Source organism: Urocampus carinirostris, chromosome 8 (genome assembly GCF_059441175.1).
Source record: "Urocampus carinirostris isolate Australia breed hairy pipefish chromosome 8, RoL_Ucar_1.0, whole genome shotgun sequence".
In the NCBI taxonomy this organism is placed as follows: Eukaryota; Metazoa; Chordata; class Actinopteri; order Syngnathiformes; family Syngnathidae; genus Urocampus; species Urocampus carinirostris.
Window position 1 is genome coordinate 27971464 of NC_142356.1, and position 23164 is coordinate 27994627.

General features: G+C 39.9%; 1 protein-coding gene across 1 annotated transcript; it reads left to right on the plus strand.

Annotated features, from left to right (window-relative positions):
- The first annotated feature begins 1398 nt into the window (after window positions 1-1398).
- sstr3b (somatostatin receptor 3b) lies at window positions 1399-22959 on the plus strand. The gene is made up of 3 exons (XM_088342194.1): window positions 1399-1516; window positions 10242-11009; window positions 21394-22959. Exons 2-3 carry the CDS (start codon window positions 10281-10283, stop codon window positions 21958-21960), a joined length of 1296 nt encoding a protein of 431 aa, XP_088198320.1. The 5' UTR covers window positions 1399-1516; window positions 10242-10280; the 3' UTR covers window positions 21961-22959.
- Window positions 22960-23164: the final 205 nt, after the last annotated feature.

Consider the following 23164-nt stretch of genomic DNA (forward strand, 5'->3'; position numbering starts at 1 on the left):
GGACGGGACAGACAGGATAGATGATGAAACAGGATATCAAAAATAAACAGGACAAATAGACGGGAATGAAAACTGGAGTGAAAAATAGACAGGACAAAAATAGATGGGAACGAAACTGGAAACTGATATTAAACAGGACAAAAATGAACAGGAACAATACTGGACAGGGAATACCAAACAGGAAACAGGACAGAGTCAAAACCCACGTTTTGTGAGGCAGAGGTTCGTTGATGGACCGACAAAGGAAAAATGAGAGCACTGAGCTTAAACAGACGGAAAGCCAATCTGTCAATGAGTCGCAGCTGGCGCCACATGGGCAGGGTCAATTGGGCGCCATAGCAACCGTGACAGTTTCAGCCGATTATTTATGTTTTTGCAAACATCCATCCATCCATCCATTATCTGCACGGCTTATCGTCAGTAGGGTCGCAGGGGTGCTTTAGCTCATCCCTGCCATCTTCGGGCAGTGGGCAGGGGACACCCTGAACTGGTTGCCAGCCAGTCCCAGGGCACACAGGGACAGACAATTCGCTCGCTCATTCACACCTGGGGACAATTTTGACCGGCCAATTAAACTGACATGCTTGTTTTTGGAATGTGGGAGAAAACCGGAGTGCCCGGAGGAAACCGGAGTGCCCGGAGGAAACCTACGCAGGCACAGGGAAAACTTGCAAACTCTGCACAGGAAGGTTGGTAGGTGGATTTGAACCCATGACCTTTAGAACAGTGCCGCACACACGCTAACCACTGCGTCGCCGTGCTGCTCGTTTTTGCAAACAGTTTTTCTTAAAAACATATATATATATATATATATATATATATATATATATATATATATATATATATATATATATATATATATATATATATATAAACTGGCGTGCCCGGAGGAAACCCACCAAAGCACGGGGAGAACATGCAAAGTACACACGGGAAGGCTGCAATACCTGGACCTCTGCACCGACATAATCTTTGTCTTAAAACGAGAGAATCCCAAAAATATGCAGCTCCAAAATTCAAAATAATATTTTGTTTAATGTAAAATATTTTTTTTTCTCAAAAGAATGCAATATTTTTAAAAGGGTTATTTCACCTTTTCTAGAAGCATCGATTAAAATGAATCTTTTTGGTAAAATATTGAATGTTCAGGTATCGCAATTACAAAATAAACAGAGGCTTAAAAAATGAAACCAATGACGACCTTTCATTTGAAAGTATTGATGCAGTCAAGCAGTTTGCAAAGCACGCGGCTGCCCATATTGATTTCGAATTCACTGGTCGTATGTTTTGCGGGTGGCTAGGTCGATAACATATAGCACATGACAGGGGTGTGCGTTTGTGTGTGTTTGTGTACACCTAGGATTGTTTGGACATGCGTGTTTGTGTGTCGGGATGTTGGGAGGGATCACGGGAACGCGGCTGATGTTGACGAAGGCTCACTGATGCGTCTCCACAATGAGCGCAACGCATCATCCCCTACAAGAGCTCTTTCTTGACAGGGACTCTAGAAGAAAAGGTAAGGGACGGTTATTATGAATATTTATTTTTTTAGTTTAATAAAGATAACTTGGAAGTAACAAAAAGACTTAGATCAACTCAAAAGGTTAATTCTTTTTTTTTTTTAAGAAAAATGTTGTATATTTTGGTTGATATTTTCTTCATTACACATTATCTGTATTTTATTTTTCTTTTAGGGACAAAAATGTTTATGCTATTGATCCCTGATCTGAAATCATGATTTATTTATAAAAATGCATTCAAATTATATAAAGTATATCACATCATTATAATCTACAGTATATCACATAAAAGCCAATGTTAGACTGCATAGACTTTTAACTTCTTAAACAATTAAATTTAATGCCTGTTTATAAGGGTATGTTCTTTCAATTTTCTTTCCATTCAATTTAATCCTATTGTGAGGCTTTAAATTTTATTTTGAATGAGAAAATATTGTATGCTTTGAAATAACAGTATTTTCTGTGTACGTATGTGAATGCTGTATATGTAAATGGTATAAGTATGGTGCATGCATGTGTATATACTGTACTGCATTACTTTATTTGTGCGTGTTTTATCATTAGTGTTACTATTATTTTATCTAATATATGTGAATAAATATAATATTATTAGCATTGTTTAAAACTAATAATGAGCATATTAAGAAATATAGGAAGAACATAATAATAATAATAGCTATTACTGTTGGGGAGTAATAATTTTAACATTTATTGGCATTTATATATATATATATATATATATATATACATATATATATATATATATATATATATTATATATATATATATATATATACTCTATATATATATATATATATATATATATCCATATCTCCATCTCTCCATCTCTCTCGCTCTCTCTCTCTCTCTCTCCCTATATATGTATATATATATCTCATCTCATCTCATTAGCCGTACCGCTTATCCTCATTAGGGTCGCGGGGTATATATATATATATATATATATATATATATATATATATATATATATATATATATATATATATATATATGTGTGTGTGTGTATATACATATTTCATTGGTAAATTACAATTATTTTCCAAGAAAATGCATGTTGAAAATAGCATGTCTTGCCTTTGTGACTTCATTGAAGGAACACCAGCACCCTAGCAAGCCAGTTGTCATACTGTTTTATGTGTTAATTATATGAAGAGCCTGCGGGTGTTTTGAGTAAAGTTTTGGTAGTGTTTAGGGGGAATGCCTAGGGGTTGTGTCCCGGGTGGATGCAATGGTACAACAAAGAGCAAGCAACCAAAAAAGTGGCTCATTGTCAGAAAAAACGAAAAAACAGATGGAGCCGTCATTGAGGGACTAACCAGGACAAATCAACGATAGGTGGCCGCAGCCTCAGTAGAAAAAAACAGGATTGAGCAGCCTGGCAAAGTGGGAACCAACAATGAAAGGTGGGAATGGCTATGGCAACAAACATAAAGCCAACCAGGCACAAACAAACCAAAGAAAAGGGCAAAACCTGCGCTAATGCCAGGCTAGTCATTCAAAAACCACACAGCTAGCAGTCAGGCTAACCGGTAACCAGAAACAATGAAGCTGGCTGAGAAAGGAACAAGGGGCAAGGTAAAACTGGCACTACTTCTGGGCTAGCAGGCCAAACAACACACGGTGGGGGGCAATGAACGCCAACCAGGGTGCAAACAAAACAGGAAACCCCACAACGCTAACAGGATCTAGCTGGACAATATTATACCAACACACACAGCAAAAAACAGAAACAAAACGCTACAATTGCCTACTTCCAAGCAGAAATGAGCAGTACCCAATCGCTGTTCACTACAATCCCTGTCTGCTTTGGAGCTGTTTTTCAGATTTGAATAGTTTACGTTCTGTGACTTATTATAAAAGAAAACAAGTTCTGTTTGAGGATATCTTTAATCACATGCCTGTCATTGTTATTGAAGGAAGAAAACACTCGATAAATAATCGCCCCAACTCTATCCTTCAGCTGCTGCCCCCAACAGAACAGCGATTGATTATTTGGGAATTTATGATCTTCAGGGGCCGCATTTACCCACCTAGGTCGACTCTCCCAGTTCAAATTGAATGGACAATTGGCTGATTGCGTGTGTGTGGTGCGCAGTAAGTGACGCGCCACTGAACAGTCAGGGCGATCGTTTCAAGAAGGGCCGGTGACTTGTCAGTCCAAGAAAGTTCTCGTCTGTCTAGACCCAATAGAAATACAGCATTTCCGTTTATGTACATTTTCCAGACGTGCGTTGTAGCACGTGTACGTCGTAGATTTATTGACTTCCATTACAGTAGTACCTCTTCTTACGAGCTTAATTTCTTCCAGGATCGTACGCGTGGTTCGAATAACTTGTGTAACGTGTACATTTTCTTGTTATGAATCGAATACAAACTAATTGGTCCACATGCGTCTTCTCAAAAGCATACAAGTGAACACTAAAACACTTGAGTCTTGCTCCACACCCGGTTGGCGTTCTCTGGGTGAAGGTGGCATGCTCGATCCTGACATTACCTCGCCCTTAAGGGCAGGTTGCCAAAAGCCCCCCCCCAAAAAAACAAAAAGCATGGAGGCTGCACCAAACAGTTCTTCCCTCATGGAATAGGAGAGCTGAAGGTCATTCAAGGCCCCCGCCAAAACAGGACCAGATTCGTCCGACCCTAACCTCGTCGCTCGGACAGGATAGATAGATATATAGATAGATACTTTATTCATCGCCGAAGGGAAATTCACATTTCCAGCAGCATCCCTGAGCTGAGAACAATACAATAATAAAGCAAAAAGAATACAATATACAAATACCCAATGTGACGTGCTAATGCCCACTGTAGCGTGTTATATAGAATAACTAAATAGTGCTACACAGAATACATATTGCAATAAGATTCGGTAATATGCAATGTAGGTGGTGTGGTTTACTGTGGGCTTTACTCTGCCGGGTAGAGTTAAAGAGCCTCATGGCATGAGGAAGAAAAGATCTCTTCAGTCTGTCCGTAGTACAAGACAGTGACAGCAGTCTGTCGCTGAAACTGCTCTACTGTCTGGAGATAATGCTGTGTAGTGGATGCGATGGATTGTCCATGATTGACCGCAGCTTTTCCAGTGCCCGTCTCTCAGCTACTGTCGTTAGGCTGTCCAGCTCTTTGCCCACAACAGAGCTCGCTTTACTAGCCAGTTTATTGAGACGAGAGGCATCCTTCTTCTTGACGCTGCCTCCCCAACACGCTGTCACATAGAAGAGGGCGCTTGCCACTACTGTCTCATAGAATATTTTCAGGAGCTTTTTGCTGATTTTGAAGGAGGCCAACCTTCTGAGGAAGTAAAGTCGGCTTTGCCCTTTCTTACATAGAGCTTCTGTGTTGGCAGTCCAGTCCAGTTTGTTGTCCAGCTGCACACCCAGGTATTTGTAGTTCTGGACAAATTCTACACATTCTCCTTTGATAGTTACAGGAACCGGGTAAGTTCTGGTTCTCCTGAAGTCCACCACCATCTCCCTGGTCTTGGTGGTGTTCAGGTGCAGGTGGTTTGCGTCGCTCCATCGGACAAAGTCCTGAATCAATTTCCTGTACTCCTCCTCCTGCCCATTTCTGATACATACCACGATCGCAGTGTCGTCGGCAAACTTTTGCACATGGCAGGACTCAGAGTTGTACTTAAAGTCCGATGTATATAGAGTGAATAGGAACGGAGAGAGCACGGTCCTTTGCGGAGATCCTGTGCTGCTAACCACAGTGTCCGATGTACAGCCCCCCTGTTTCACATACTGTCAGGTAGTCAGTAATCCATTCTACAAGGTGTGAGCTAACTCCCATCTCTGTCAGTTTCCTACTCAGTAGCAGAGGCTGTATGGTATTGAAGGCACTGGAGAAGTCCAAAAATGTAATCCTCACAGCCCCCTTAGCCCTATCCAGGTAAGAGAGGGATCGGTGTAACATGTATACTATAGCATCCTCCACTCTCACCTTTTCCTGGTAAGCAAATTGCAGTGGGTCGATAGCGTGACGGACCTGTAGCCTCAGGTGGTGCAGCAGCAACCGCTCCATGGTTTTCATCACATGTGATGTCAGGGCGACCGTCCTGAAGTCGTTGAGTTCCTCAGGTCTTGATTTCTTTGGGACTGGGATGATGCAGGATGTTTTCCACAGCTGAGGGACCCTCCCCTGTTCAAGGCTCAGGTTGAAGATGCGCTGTAGAGGGTCTCCCAGCTCAGACGCACAGGCATTCAGCAGTCGGGGGGATACTCCTTCTGGACCAGCAGCCTTGCTGGTTCGCAGCCTTCTCAGCTCTGGAGCCAGGAGGAGCAGAAGAACTCTTCCATTGAAGCCGGGACAGGGTACAGAAGTGGCTAAGGGACTTTCTCCCTCCCACCAGGGCAGGGATGTGAAAGCTACCAGCAAGTTCTTACCCATCGAGAATAAGATTTATTAACAAAAGAACAAGAACAAACAATGTAATAGTTTGCATGATCTGAACTGAACGAGCAGTCACTCAAGCGATCTCTAGTGGTAGCCTCTGGGACTGCTCATGACCTGGATTTTCCTCTGTATAGCAAGCAAGATTTTTGTTAAAAAAAAAAACTCATATAACAGAATTCTTTAGGTGTGCTTGTATAAAGAGGTACCACTGTACAGCGTTTCTGTCAGGACATTTGTGGACGTTGCCGATTCATCAACTTCCAATATCTGCATGCACCACTTGGCGACCAATTGTCCTGAGCGTCTCATTGAGATTCTTTTGCCTGTCATCGCCGCTCGCCGTATAAATCCACCAGGCCACTGCCGGATTATTGATTAGCTTCCAGCTATGTTTAGTGACACGGGCATCGTCTTGAACAATGAGCCAAAGTCTTGGAGTCATTCGACCATCGCCTCAAGCAATCGGTGAAGCGGCTTTCCCTCATTTATCTCTTTGCACGGTCTGTGTCCTGAACCTTGGTTGCCATGGCAACGCCTGAAGGGAATTTTGTCATGATCTGGTGTGGCCGGAGAAGCAGATCCCATAAATGAAGACACAAAATAAGATTTGACAAGACGAGTTACTAAGAGAAGAATATTTGGTATCGGATAGTGTTGAACAGGGGTCACCAACCTTTTTGAAGCAGAGAGCTACTTTTTGTTACCGATTGGCGCGAAGTGCTACCATTTTGATAAACCTTTTAAAATAAAAACTTGTGTTATTACTATGTTGTTACTGTGTTATTACCAGGTTGTAATTTTTAGAAGTTAGGACAACCAATCAAACATAATGTCTATTAGAAACTAAATTTACAAGAAAATTGTATGGACCCATCACTGGTCAGCTATTTTTAGAACATGTTTGCGGGCTACCCGGATGTTCATGGAGGGGCCACCTTGGAGATCCCTGCTGTAGAGAAACAGAACAACTTCATTTCAAACATTGGGTGGGTGGTTGGGTGGATCTCTCAACCACCAGGGGTTGTAGGAGCACCACTTCCTGTGATGTGTTTTGGGCAAGTACAGCCTGGTGGCGCCCATCCAAAACAAGTCAAAAAACAAAAACTAGGTTAATGTAACATGGCCAGAAAAAAAAGTAGGATGAAGCATATTCTTATTTCATACTACCCCTTTGACTTCCTTAATAATTGTGTCTCACAGCTTGATCTCCTGCGTATTTACATACAACAAACACCTCACAAATATCAATATTTACATAGGTTCATATTAACTAAAGAAATGATGATAACAATAAATAAAAGCAATACACCATAATTCCTATTCTACTATATTCCGCTCTGTACAAAAAGTAGACCAAAAAAACTCACATAAAGGAAGGTAACAAAATTTAGCACAAAATTTAGCACAAAAAGGGGTACCAGATATGCTATTTTGGTTCCACCTCCTATTCAATCTGTTATCTTCTGTGGATGCACAGTCACTTAATCATCCTCATCATCATCATTATCCTCACATCACTATTTATTTACCATCATTATCATGAGTGTTGTCTCCATACATTTTCAGCATTCTATACAATAGGAGTATATATTATAATAACAATAACTCTTATTTGTGCTCAAGGTGACAACATGGTGTGTGTTGTCCCTCATACAAGGTATCTATGAACCTGTAACTGGATGAAGCCTGCCCCCAGGCAGAAGGATCACCCATTGCTAAGTGTCCTGTTCTGTGCATTAAAGACAAGACATGGGAGCTTGAGCCAGACGCAGGTTGTGTTGAGGGGGGAGAGCCACACCACCAAGACAAAATTCCACAAAACCGCCAAACCCAATCTCCAAGTAAAGCTAATTATTCAGCTCATTGTATTTTACTGTGTGACGGTTGATGATTTGCTAAAATCACTGAAACAATAACCCAGTTACGCAAGAGTGTCGAGTCACTTTTGCCCTCAAAATAATTTTAAAAACAAGGTGCGAGCAAAGCTTTTTGTAAAAATGTCACAAAATACAGCAAACGGTGATACTAATGTATTGACCTTCAGTGCAGATGCCGCTAGGCGAGGAGTGCGCACACCCTTTGTATAGCTCTGCCCTTTCCTAAAGCTCACCCAATCAAATTACTCTAGCTGCTTTGACAGAGCTTTTGGGTGTTAAAATGTATTCTTTGGCTTTTCATAATTAAGTGTCTCAAAAAATAACATAGATTGTTAAATGATCTTCCATACAAAGGATAATTTCGGGATTTACATCCAAAACAGGGTCTGTCGGTGTGACATCTCGACTGTAAATTGTAGTATAACAGTGTCCTATATATATTGGAATGAACCCTTTGAATAGTCAGTATTTTCGGGAACAATCGGCTCGCATGTAATTATAAATAAATAATTGCACAAGTATTTTATCTCCAAGCCATATGTACTTATAAAAACAAGCCCTAGATGGCTAGTGAGCCATAGGTTCCCGACCCCTGCACTAGAGGGTGCTAAATTGGTACAGGTATATGCATTACATCGAGATATCACGATTTTGTGTTTTTTTTATTAATAATAAAAACATATTGGACATTGAAAACATGAAAATGAATGAATAGGCACAATTTGTTATGAAGAAATGGAAAGAGCATTCCAACCTGTGTTTGAACAGCATGGCAGCGGCAGGAGCCCAAAACAATTGCTCGTCCGTTCACTGCAGTTTGTAAAAGTTGTTTTTCCTCCAAATGGCGGAACATTTTGCTGGGACTGGGCCGGCAACCAATTATTGTCCATTATGAGCGGCGGGAAGAGTGTGCCTGCGTACATCTTAGCGACCATTAGTGAGCTTCGCTTTGCTTATGTTATCGGCGGCACGCTGACATAATTAGCGCATTAGCATTCAACCCGGCTTTGCTTCATCCATCTATCTCTTCACATACATAAGATAAACATTTTGATTCCAAAATGTACCCGTATCTTAATCCTACCATGAAATATTTCCCTTTTCCGTGAGTCCCTATTTTCAAAGGCAGCTCCACCTCATCTTGAAACTGGACATTCATACCAGAACTTCTTACTCAATTTAAAAGCCAACCTTGCCCTTCAGGTCTAGTTTGATACTTAATACTTAAAAGCACTACTTCGAAACCAAAAGCTGAATTGGATTTAAAATTTGAGACGTCGTAAAGCCCTCATCTCCCTAGAGGCTGTTTTTGTTTTTGTTTTTTTAATCTTTTTTTGACCCTAAAATCAACCCAGTCCCAAAACCAACGTGTATAATACAAAACATCCTTTAATATTACTTTGAAACATGTCCTAAAACTGAAAAGCTTTGTTTTAAATGACACATTTAGTTTAGTGAAGCTAATTGAAACTAAAAGGAAACAAATATATTCCAATAGGATCAGATAAATGAGGCAATAGTTTCTTTGAACAAACATTGACTTTAGATATTTGCAGATTTATTTAACAACACACTTCTATGAAACCCAAAATATAACATATATACATGTAAATATTTTTAAATGATAGCCTGTTGCATGCACGCACTTTAAGATGTAGATAGTCAATCATATTGAGCGCACATGCATTGTGGGACATGTAGTATTTCTGCGTGTAAAAGATATATATATATATATATATATATATATATATATATATATATATATATATATATATATATATATATATATATATATATATATATATATATATATATATATATATATAATTACCTGAGCCATATCCCCATTGTTGGAGGTAGCTAGAGTCAACAACACATTCCTATTTCTGAGTCTTTTTGGGAGATTGATACAGAGGAGGGGATTCCCAGCCCCCTTGCTCAACCCAACTGATGTGTTAGGTGACCAAACCCCCCAACTACAACCCCTAATGCCGAGCGCCAAGCAGGAAGGCAACGAGTACCAATGCTGTAATTCTTAGGTATGACTTTGCCGAGGCTTGAACCAGCAACCTCCCAGTTTCCAGGCAGGCGCCCTACCCCCAAGGCCACCAAGCTGGCTCAAATGATATGCAGAAAAATGACATGTTTATGAAAAGACGCCCTGTGCATCACATTTGCATTGTGGAAAATGTAACATTAGTACGTGTGAAAGATCTACATGCTGCCATCTTGCTGCAATATGTGGACCACTTCTAATCATGACTTAAGTTTTGGGGCTGTAGAAAACCTTTTCAGGGCCAGACCTTGACTTTGACATATGTGTTTTTGACCAAATTTAGACAATTTTTGTCTAAGCTCATTAAAGAGTATAATCTTGTTCTGAAAGCTTCAGTTCCAGGTTTTCTGTAATTAAAACCGTATCACAAAGTTTTTCAGATGCTGTCCAACAGTCTCCTCTGACTCCCCAATGGAGCACCTTCCGATGGCCTACAAACCAGAGCCCCAGTCTACCTGGAGTGCCCACTCCAGTGCCAGCCCGCCCCCACTTTTTAACATCACCCAGTATTATACTGGGGAGGAAGGTGAAGAAAAACCAATAGGGTCAGGGGGGCCCCTTCCGGGCCCAACTGGGGTCCTGATCCCCCTTATCTATGGTGTGGTGTGTGCCGTGGGCCTAGCTGGAAACACCCTGGTGATCCACGTGGTGGTTAACCACAGCCGGGGTCCGTCCTCCACAAACATCTATATCCTCAATTTGGCAGTGGCCGACGAGCTTTTCATGCTGGGCCTCCCGTTCCTAGCGGCCCAGAATGCACTTCTCTCCTGGCCCTTCGGCTCGCTCCTGTGCCGGGTGGTGATGACAGTGGACGCCATCAACCAGTTCACCAGTATCTTCTGCCTAGCCGTCATGTCGGTGGATCGCTACCTGGCTGTGGCGCAGCCGGCACGAGCCAGCCGCTGGCGGCGCCCCCCAGTGGCCAAAGCGGTGAGCGCGGCGCTGTGGTTGGGGTCCTTCGTGGTGGTCCTTCCGGTGGTGGCGTTTGCCGACGTGAGGCGGGGGGATGGAGACTGCGGCATCGTATGGCCGGAGCCGGCTGAGTTGTGGAAGACGGTGTTTATCGTGTACACCTTCGCTGTGGGATTCTGCGGCCCCCTGATGGTCATCTCCTTGTGCTACTTGCTCATTGTCATAAAGGTAAGTAGAGATACCAAACTCAGGTACAGACTTTATATTCTGAGGCAGGCCAGATAAGTAAAAGAATTTCAACTCCAAACGTTTAGCTCTCTTTTTCAGTATTATGCTTTCTCATTCAGCCTACTTTAGTAACCTACCCTACATATTATAATTACAGGTGACAACACTATATTTTCTAAACACAACACATTTATTCACAAACAATGGGAACATTTATTTTCAAGTTCAATTTTCATGTTTAGCATTAAATGTGTTAACGTGTTCATTTTAACAGTAGAATGAATGTAGTTTTACACCTGAACCAACTCATCATGCTGTTAAAACTCAAGGGGGCGCTACAAAAAGTAGGTTAGCCTTAATTGTTGTACTGGTTTGAAATAAAAAATAAATAAATAAATATAACTTTTAGCAGTGCATGGGCATATTGCAAATGTCTATTTTGTGGTACTGAATGGTTCAGTCTGCATGCTGGTCATTAATATTTACACATTTACTGGCGGGCTCAGGAGTTAGAGCACTCGTCTTGGGATCAAGAGATCGCAGGTTCGAATCCTGGCTCCTCCGTGTTACATGTCGAAGTGTTCCTGGGTAAGACACTGAACCCCTAATGCCCCCAATAAGCAGGTTGGCGCCTCGCATGGCTGCACGGCCGCTATTGGTGTGTGTGAATACATAAATGTGAAGCACATCGTAAAGCACTTTGGGAAGTCTTCATTGACTTGAGAAGCGCTATATAAATGCAGATCATATCATTTCATTTTCATAGCCTCTGGAGAGAGCATTTGGTATGTAGCGCTTTTAAAGTCACTGAAGACTTCCCAAACTTCTTTACAATGTACTTTACACTTACCCATCCCCTCACGCACACACACACACACACTCACCTCATCGGCGGCATCAAGGGTTCAGTGTCTTGTCCAAAGAAACCGCAACATTTAAGTCGAAGGAGCCAGAACAAGCTCTACCTCCTGAGAAACTACCACCCCATGATGAATAGCATTGCCCAGAAACTTTGGCAAAAACGTTTTTTTTTGAGGGCGCAATGAGGTAGACGGCAGCAAGGAAAGTAGCTCTGACAAAAATCACTAAAGAGTAATGTAATACTTACTTGGAGAAAGACAGAAAGGGTACAAATTGTGACTGATATTAAAGAGAAATTCTTCAACAAAACATGGTCAAGAAGGGGAAACTTGTTGAGGAAAAGGGCGCTAAGGAGAAAAAGATCGAGGGAGCAGAAGGAATGTCATCGGTCGACAAGGGACGTGACTCGGCCATCCTCCATGAAATCCGTAAATTACGGCAAGAACACACTGAAGCAGCCAGTGAGAACAAGATTGCGATAGCAAGACTGGAAAAAAGCATCGAAGAGCTTCTGGAGCGCACTGTGTTGCTGGAGCGGAGGGTGGAAAGCATGGAGGAGCTACATGCTAACACGGAAGAGCGAACGTCAAGACTAGAACAATTAACAGTCTCCTTGCTCCAACAAACCGCCAAACTAGCATCAAAGTGTGAGGACTTGGAGTCGAGATCACGACGGAACAACATTAGAATACATGGCATTCCGGAGGGTGCCGAGAGGAACGACACAATCGGCTTCATAACAAACTTTATTAAATCGAACATTCCGACAACAGGACATATGGATTTGCGCATTGAGAGGGCACACCGCTCACTGGTGAACAAGTCTCAAGGTAAAGCACTGCCACGGGCAATTATCGTACGTTTCACCGACTACATAGTGAAAGAATCCGTAATGAAAGAAGCATGGAAGCGGAAGACAACGTACGAAGGCAAGACCGTTTACTTCAACCAAGATTACACCACAGAAATCCAAAAAAAGAGGAAACAAGTAAGGGACGTTATCAAAAAGTTAAAGGAAAAGAACGTAAAGGCACAATCCCCATATCCCGCCCAGCTGAAGATGTTTTTGGACTCAGGAATAAGAACATTCTCTACACTGATGGAGGCAGCAACATTGCTAAAAGAAATGGGGATCGAAGTGGAAGAGGACAACACGGAAACACTGCAAAAGATGTTGTCAAAGAACATTTGGACCACAGTGACCGGAATTGAGAGGAAGACAAAGGAACACCCCCATCATAGAAGGTGACTTACAAGCTCTCATGGAGCAAAACGAAGCCAAATTCGGATTTGGGGTGAAAGAGTAAGGACCATATCTGCCCTTTCTATTATAAATTCAACAAGTTAAAGGTAGGAAAATACCAAGTAAAATTGTTATCTTTAAATTAAAACAATATATGTGTATATATATACAGGGATCAGAATGGAGATTTTCATTTTCAGCTGAAAGAGCCAGGGTCCAGGGCGGAGCCCGGTGGGGGGCTCAGGGGGGCGAAGCCCCCCTGAAGTCAACAGCATTTATCTTATTTGCTGTGTGAAAATTGCACTAGAATGAATTAAATCCAACAAAACAGAAACCATGTATTATATATATATATATATATATATATATATATATATATATATATATATATATATATATATATATATATATATATATATATATATATATATATATATATATATATATATATATATATATATAAATTAAAAAAATAATAATATATTGACATTAAAAGCATTCGTAATATTGAACATGATCATGATGATACAAAATAATCTATTTTAATCATGTTTATAACAAATTTTAAATTTTGTTTATCCTGTTCTAAATATTGTATAAACACAAAAGATAATCATTTCATAAATAAATAGATTTATAAATACCTCAGATTGGGATTTTCTGTCACACAGGGGAACCAGTGGTTGACTGCTGCTAGTATTTGAAGTGGAAGGATTTGAAACGGCCAATAATGTTGAACCGGTGGCTGCCGATTTTAAATGCGGATCCGAGTGCATAATTTGATCGCCGGCAAGCTATTTTTGCTTTGTGCTTGTTCATTTTAGCATGATCGATCAGTGCCACACAACCTCGCGTACCATAATTGATCAGATCGACACAGTATAGACACTTTGCTTTCCATGGAACATCACACTTTGCGATGAACTGGCTCAAAGTTTCTGTAACTTCCTCGATCTTTGCGCCGATTTTAACGTTTACTGTGACAGTCTTCTCCAGCCATGACCACTTAAATTTATTCTCGATTCCTTTATCAATCTCGGGGACAAAAGCCTCGTCTTCTTTTCTTAGTATTTTCATATTTACTTTTTCAAACACTCATTTCACCGTTTGAAAAGACCGGAAGGAGCGCCATGTTTGAGAAAGCCAATGCTCTGAACAAAAGCTCCGCTGATTGGTTATCAGCGAACCAATGGTCTAAATGCTAACTTGGGGTGATGAAACAGTCACGTATCATACCTCACCCCCCCCAAAATATTTTCTCATCGAATTTAGACGATTTACGGGAATGACCTTTGGGGTTCAAAAATGACCTTTGGGGTTCAAAAATGACCTTTGGGGTTCAAAAACAGCGGAAATTCTGATCCCTGTATATATATATATATATATATATATATATATATATATATATATATATATATATATATATATATATATATATATATATATATATATATATTGGCATAGAGCTACGCTAAAATATTTAGTTAGTTATAACTATGGACGACGGTACAAAAGTTGTTCACGCACTGAGTGCATATTTCCAGGAGGGTAGCCACAACTCTCCGATTGGACTCTTGGAAGACATGGGTTTTTGTTTTTTGGGTGTGTTTTTTTTCTTTTTGGTGGGGAATTATGTGTGCTTGTCAATATGTTTGTTAGTAATTTGGTTTGTTTTTTCAATGGAGGTGTTAGTAATTAATGTAGTGTTTTTGTATGCTTCAAAAATCAGTGAGACTCAATACAAATCATGAGCAATCTAAATATTGTTTCATATAATGTACATGGGCTAAACCACCCCATCAAGAGAAAGAAGATATTGAATCAACTCAAGACATTGCAGAGCTCAATAGCCTTATTACAAGAGACACATTTGACAGAGATTGAACATAAGAAGCTAAAAAGAGAATGGGTGAACCAGGTGTTCTACGCATCCTATGGTAAAAGGAGGGGAGTAGCAATTTTACTTGGAAAAGGGGTGGCGTTTAAAGTCGAAAAAGAAGTGAAGGACAATCTGGGGCGATATATAATGATTATAGGGTCAATGGCCGGTTGGGAAATATCAATAATGAATGTTTTTGCACCAATTGAGGAAAATGGGACATTTTTTCAAGTATTAGCTAAAGTAATAACCAACTGTGCGAAGGGAATGTTACTTATAGGAGGTGACTTTAACACTGTACAGAATTGCAAAGTGGACAAGTATCCTTCAGTACATGGAACAAATACAAAGAGGTCGAGGATGTTGAATAACATAACTAAAGAATTGGGATTGATAGATCCATGGAGAGAGAAGAATCCCCAAACTAAAGATTATACTTTCTATTCAAACCCGCATGGCAGCTATTCGAGAATTGATTACTTTTACATTTCAAGACAACATATGCATACAGTAGTAGAGTGTGGTATAGAGAATATTACTATAAGTGACCATTCTCCAATTACTTTGAAACTAAATTTAGACAATGAACCCCATTTTAGGTATTGGAGGATGAATGTATCTCTCCTCTCAGATAAAAACGTAGTACAGGAAATAAAACGGTGTATAAAAGAATATTTCCAAATCAATGACAACAATGAGGTTTCTCCATCAATACTATGGGAAGGAGGGAAAGCTGTAATAAGGGGGAAATTAATTGAAATATCGTCCCGACTGAAACAAATACGCTTAAAGAATCAGAAGGAATTGGAGGATAAGATTAAGGAACTAGAAGAAGAACATAAAAAAACACCAAATGAATCCAGATTACAGGTATTAAAAACAACCAGAAGCAAATTAGATGAACTTTTGACAAATAAAGCAGAAGGGGCTCTGCGCTTTGTGAACCAGAGATACTATGAAATGGGCAATAGAGCCAGTCGACTGCTAGCCTTCCAACTTAAAAAGGCCCAAACAGATAGAATTATATCACAAATAAAACATCCTATCTCTAAACAATGTTTAGTAAAACCCAAAGGTATAGCAGAAGCATTTGCAGATTATTATAAAGAATTATACAAGGACTCAGAAAATGACTTAGATAACTACACGGCACAAAACTTTTTAGGAAAACTACATTTACCAACACTAACAGGGGGGGATACATTAGAAATTATTCGCCCCATTACAAAACAGGAAATACAAGATACAATAAATAACTTAAAAATAAATAAATCACCAGGAACGGATGGATTCCCGGGGGTGTTCTACAAAAGCTTTAAGGAAGAATTAACACCAGTACTGCATAAAGTATTTAACTATGCTCTAACAAAAGGAGATCCCCCCCAAATCATGGTCGGAAGCCATCATAACAGTCTTGCACAAAGAAGGAAAAGACCCAATATTGTGTGAAAGCTATAGACCAGTTAGTTTACTTTGTAATGACCTAAAAATTCTTACAAGCATACTGGCAAAAAGAATGCAGAAATTTATAGCGAAATTAATTAGAAATGATCAAACAGGGTTTATTCCGGGAAGGCAGGGTGCAAACAATATTAGGAGGATACTAAACATAATTACGAGCACAAAATCTAAGACCCAACCCTCGATGTTACTGAGCTTGGATGCACAAAAAGCTTTCGATGGGGTGAAATGGAGCTTCTTACATCAATCACTTATAGCTTTTGGCTTCCCTCAAATATTTGTTGAATGGGTGAAAATAATCTATAAAAACCCTAAATCTCGTCTTAGAGTAAATGGTCACTGTTCAGATTTCTTTGATATCAAAAGAGGAGTCCGGCAAGGGGATTGTTTAAGCCCACTCTTGTTTGCAATAAGCATAGAACCACTCGCAGAATCAATTAGACAAAATGAGCAAATAAGGGGGATATTGGATGAAGGAGGAACAGAACATAAAATATCATTGTTTGCAGACGACCTGTTGGTAATGCTGAAGGAACCTTCGTTATCAATACCACCACTGTTGGAGAGCCTTAAAATATATGGAGAAGTAGCTGGGTATTCAAATAATGAGAGCAAATCAATAGCAATGATGATATCAGGAAAATGTCCAACAGAGGTGATTGAAAGATTTGATTTTAAATGGACAAATAAAGGGTTTAAATATTTGGGGGTGACCATTACACCACATTCCACACAGCTGTTTGATGCAAATTATGGAATGTTGATAAAAGAAATAAGGAAAGATTTGGAAAAATGGGAAATTTTGCCCTTAAGTCTTATTGGAAGGATAGAAACAATTAGAATGAACATATTACCAAGACTATTATTTCTGTTTCAATCCCTTCCAATTCTGATTCCGGCATCCACATTTAAAATGTTAAATAAATTGATAACAAAATTCCTTTGGCAAAACAAGAAACCTAGAATAAAATACAAAACCCTGTTAGCTCCTAAAGAAAAAGGGGGCCTAGACCTACCCAATATTAAATATTACTATTGGGCAGCTCAAATTAAAGCACTCATCTTGTGGATTACTACAGACAAAGATACGATATGGGTGGACATGGAGCAGCGATCTTGTCCAAATATGCCTGTGGAATCGTTACCATACATATCAGTCACGAGGTGGAAGAAACTAAAAATCCAGAATGAATGGATTAAAGGAACTATTAAAACTTGGTCAACAATACAAAAAAAATTAAAAATATCAAGATCTGTGAATAGGGCTACCAAAATAGCGAAAAACCCAGACTTTAAACCTGGGGTTATGGAGGTAGGGTTTCAAAAATGGGCCCAAAAAGGACTGATGTTGATTACCCAAGTATTGGAAGCACAGGCAATGAAATCATTGGAACAACTCCAACAAGAATTTGACCTACCCAGAAATGATTTTTACAAATATTTGCAACTAAGGCATTACCTCCAGAAACACGAGGAATGGGGGAAAATATGTAAGGAGCCAACTAAGGTAGAGGAATTATTAATAGCATATACAAAAGGACAATCAATAAAGGGGGTTATATCAAAACTATATAAAGCCCTGAGAATGGATCTCAGTAATGAGGACATGGCAGTTAAGGAAAAATGGGAACAAGAAACTAATGTAGCGATAAAAGACAACGAATGGGAAAAAACATTGAAAGAGGGACACAAAATAACCAACAGCCCGACATGGAGGGAGTTTGAATGGAAAGTAAAAATGCGATTCTTCTATACACCCTCTATCACTTCAAAATATAAAAATACCTCAAATCTATGTTGGCGTAACTGTGGGGGGGTCGGAGACTTTACGCATATTTTCTGGAATTGCCCTGTAATATTAAATTTTTGGAGAAGTATCCAGAGAGAAATAAAATTAATTACTGGCTGGGAGTTGCGGTTGGACCCAAAGGCTTACATAATAGGAATTTTGCCAGAAGAATTACTATCTGGTCAACAGAAATATATACTAAGGGTAATGCTTCTGGTAGCAAAGAAAATGATCACAGTGTCCTGGCTGAAACCACAACCTCCTGACATAAAACAATGGAGAGACAAATTAAAGCAAATGTACATTATGGAAAAAATCACTGCAAGACTTCAACTGAAACTTGACCAATTCGAGAAAAGATGGAAGCCTATCACACAAATTTTACTTGATGTCTAAACACCTCCCCCTATTTATTATGTTTTTTTTTTTTTGGGGTGTATATTTTTATTTATTATTTTTTTATATATTTCTTTTTGTATGGATGTATTGTATGAACATTTATTCTTCTTTTCTATTAATAGTATTTTTTGTTCTTTGTTGTTCCTTCTGTTATTTATGAGTGTGTCAAGTGTATATATTTTGTGTTGATGTAAGATGGTGGAATCAAACCTCTGTCAAAATTGGTGTGAGAAATAAAAAGTTAAAAAAAAAAAAACTTAGTTTTTTTTTAAATATCTATCGTTTGAAAAAAAAAAAAAAGGTTTTCAAACCTACCTCTTTTTTAAACTTTTGATGAAAATGACGGGCGGCACGGCAGCGCAGTGGTTAGCGAGTGTGAGGCACAGTTCTGCCTATTATTTTAAGCATTTGTAATTCATTTTATATTTTATTTATTTCTGTATTTATTTTTTGGGGTATTTTCTCTTGTGTTTTTTGTGTATTTTGTCACAACAAGCTGTTATTCAAATTAGGAGGCTGACCAGTTTCCTGAGCTTTTCATCTATTGGTTGAACTGTGATGAATGACACTACAATAGTAAAAAGCTCAGGAAGTTTTATTTCTGACAAAATGATCAGCTACAAGGTAGGGTACATTTAAGGCATTCTTAAGATGTTAAAAGTTAAATATTGTCTTTCCAACAGAGTTCAAAGAGACTTGAAGCTTTATTTTCCATAGTGCCTATCTGGTTTTATCTTACTTTCAGAAAAGCTGTTCGGGCAGAACATATAAAGGTTTGAAGAATGGGGCTGGGAGAGTGCTTGAGAATGCATCATGCTTGTACCCCTAGTTTTTTTTTTCAATTCAGCAGTGTAGCATGAAAATGGTGAAGGTAAGAAAAGTCCTAGGCGTAGAGTCCAAATGCCAACCCAAACCCCAAAAAAGATGAATAAAGAAGACTTTGTTAGAGCGCGTCTAGTCAATGCACACAATTGCATGCAACTCATAAATGAGCTGACTGAGGCTGCTATGATGACACAAGCCAGGATATGGCGGCACAGAGTAACAAAGTTTCAAGTTCCTTTAATAGAGAAAATATTTTACTTTGAACTTTTATAAGAAAATCTCAAACGATTGCACCCCATCTTTGACCGAAGCTTCAACTAAAATTTCGAAATATTGAAAGCATAACCTTAACCCTTCCTGTGGTTAAAAAAGTGTTACCGTATTTTCCGCACTATATGGCGCACCATGTTATAAGGCGCACCTTCAATGAATGATATATTTTAAAACTTATGCCATACATAAGACGCACCCCATTATAAGGCGCTATAAGTGCATGCTGGTTTAAGATCAGGTAATTGTGCAATTTTGTAGTTGTAATCCTGTGCAGTCCTTCGAGACATTTTTGGGATTAAGGGCTATTTACGGTAAATAAATGTGACGACTTGACTACAGTAGAGAATGTAGTTACGTTATGCAACCTCTAGATGTTGCCACGCTCAAGGGAATGTCAACAAAACATTCAAAAAGGTCAAACTTTATTAACAAACAAGCTTTCCACAACTCCATTCACTCCCAAAATAAATAAACAGCCGTTTTATTATTTTCTCTGAGGTAAAGCATTTTCGTGACACATCTTTAACATCTTTGAACAACATCGACATATCATTTTATTTTTTGTCCATTTAGTCAACACGCAAAGAAAAAAAACGTCTGATACTGTTATTTTAAATGAAACGTTAGTGCAATCGCAACAAAGTGACACTCGTAATGTGCAAAAACAACGAGTGCAAAACGATAACAATAAAGCAATAACATAATAACTGTAAAATGTAAAACGTAAACACACAAAAGAAAAACAAAGATCACTCTATAAGCTCCTCATCGACGAATCCCTCGAATTCTTCTTCTGCTGTGTTCGAATTGACCCTATCTCAGTGAATGGGCCATCCAACACGTCCGGTGTTTTTGTGCCAGCGCTGTTGCCTTCATACGTATAGTTATCGTACTGACACTTCTGCTTGCCGCTCTTTGTTAAACAACCCACTGTTCAAGTGTCTCCTCTAACTCTGGCCATCTTGCTTTATTGCCACGGAAACTTTGTTGAGTTTTCCTTACTTGGCGGAGCTTATCTTCATCCTTTCTCCACTTCCGTACCATCGATTCATTTAAGTTTAACTCTCTCGCTGCCGCTCTATTGCCGTGTTGTGCTGCGTGACTGATCGCTTTGAGTTTAAACTCGGCGTTGTACGCGTGTCTCTTAACAGGAGCCATTTTTTATACAAATGCACGTATGAAAGAGAATCTCGCTCTCTCTCTCTCTCTCTCTCTCTCTCTCTCGCTCTCTCTGTCAAACGTGACATTCTGAATAATTCTGCGTTTGTTTAAGGTAAATTGTGCTTTACATCTTCACCAGTCAAAACCCTGGATTCAGACAAATACTGTATTTGTTGAATATGAATTAAGCAGTTTAATGGGGTAGCCATTTTGCCACTTAGTAAACAAATACAACACGAGCCCCGGCAACTACCAATCGTTTAATATTTCCCAGTATGCACAGCGCGAAAAATGGAGTCGGCGGCTGTTTCTCGTAGTTGCGAGACCTTGCGAATTTAATATTGAGCCATATATAAGGCGCACTGTGTTATAAGGCGCATGGTCAGCTTTTGAAAAAAAATAAGACTTTTAGGTGCGCCTTATAGTGCGGAAAATACGGTACTTATTTCTTAAAAGCTTATTTTGAAACCCCTACCCTATCGTCTCCCTCCAGGTCCGCAGCGTTGGCAAACGCGCTAAGGCAACATCATCGCGCCGCCGGCGTTCCGAGCGCAAGGTGACCCGCATGGTGGTAGTGGTGGTGGCCGTTTTCGTACTGTGTTGGCTCCCTTTTTACGCCCTCAACATCGTCAACCTGCTGGTGGTCCTGCCCGGGGACCTGCGCGGTCTCTACTTCTTTGTGGTGGCGCTATCCTATGCCAACAGCTGCGCCAACCCCATCCTCTACGCCTTCCTGTCAGACAATTTCAAAAAGGGGTTCCGCAGGGCCCTGTGTCGGGTCTCTCGGCGGGTGCGCAACCAAGGGAGGGCCGACTCAGAGGGGCGACGGCCCACCGAGGAGTGGGGCGGCATGGCCGTGCGGGGCCCTGGAAGCCGTGAGAGGGAAGAGTGCCCGGAAGCCTGCTTGCCAAAGGTATCCCCGGATGGGATGGAAGCTTCTGGCGGTTCTGAGAAAAGGGAATCTCCAGAGGAGTTAAAGGATTTCAATGAAGGATGTGGAGAGGAGGTAGAGCCAAAGACACAAGATAAAAAGTCAACAATGGAAATAAGCTGCTTGTGACTTGCGTGTTCTTAGCATGTTTTCTGAAAATTTTGCTCAAAAATGGAACCAGATAATCTCTAAAATGTGGAAGTTGGGAGGTCAAGATTCAGAGCAGTGTTCTAAGTCATGACAATGAGCTTGACGAACAATCAACATTTCTGGGTTTTTTTTGGGTTAAGGCACAAAAAAAAACAAGTGACATCCATTTTTTTTATCTCACAATGGATCCCTTAACCACGAGATTGTAGGGGTACCATTTCATGTGGTGTGTATTGGGCAAGTACAGACTGGTGGCACCCATCCCTCTCCAGGTCAACAAATCCTTAAAATGAGCAAAATGTTCATGCATCTGCCCTAGTACTCAATTTTGCTAATGTATTCATCTTTTTTTAAAATTAGAAATAAAGGTGTAAAATGACTTAAGATAATATTTTTTCTTCTTTTGCTCTGTGGATTATTTTGCTCTGTGGTTGAGTTCAAAGGGCCTTTGTCATCTTTTTCTCCATTGCACCAAATCTGGTTCTTTCTTACGATTAGCACCGCTTTTCTGGGTTTGCAAAACTTTAGGAAGCAGAAAAGGGGGCAGTCAAAGTCATGGTTATTTGTATAGCCCTCAATCACAAAAAGTCTAAAAGGACTGTGGAGGGTGGAGAGTGGTTTCATGCAGCTTTCTTTTTTATCAGTGTAGCCAGAAAATGATGAAAGTAAGAAAATTTCTGTTTCAAATACAGTCCAAACGCACACCCAATCCCCCAAAAAGATAAAAAAGAAAAGTTTGAGTACTTAATGCTGCAATCATGACTTTAAGACGGGAGATGGCAGCAGAGTATCAGCAAAATATCAAGCGTGTCAATAATGTGTTTAGTGTGTTCCAAGGTGTGGAAAATGTGACATTTCAAGAGAAAAGAAATGGAAATTTGTTGTATGTGTTTGAGTGTTTGTATGGCATTTCCAAAAGCAGAAAATCAAAATGTGGGGCCACTCGGTCAAACCTTTTGGGGATTGCTGTGATTTGTTTCAAGTGACACACCAAAAATAAATGTCTGTTTATCCTTAGCTACCTCTAAAGCAGGGGGTCTCCAACGTGGTGCTGGCTGGCACCAGGTAGAACATCTGAGCAGCCTGCAGACGGTTCTGAAAATACATCCCCAGTGATGGATCTTTGTTTTTTCCAGGTCATTTTGTTTCCAACTGGCATTATGCTTTAGTGATTGACTTAACT

What these genes read in the sequence shown, in the direction of transcription:
- sstr3b (XM_088342194.1), top strand. Translation starts at nt 10,281, where the DNA reads ATGGAGCACCTTCCGATGGCCTACAAACCAGAGCCCCAGTCTACCTGG. An exon ending in ACTTGCTCATTGTCATAAAG is followed by an intron (nt 11,010 to 21,393) that starts GTAAGTAGAGAT and finishes GTCTCCCTCCAG; the next exon opens with GTCCGCAGCGTTGGCAAACG.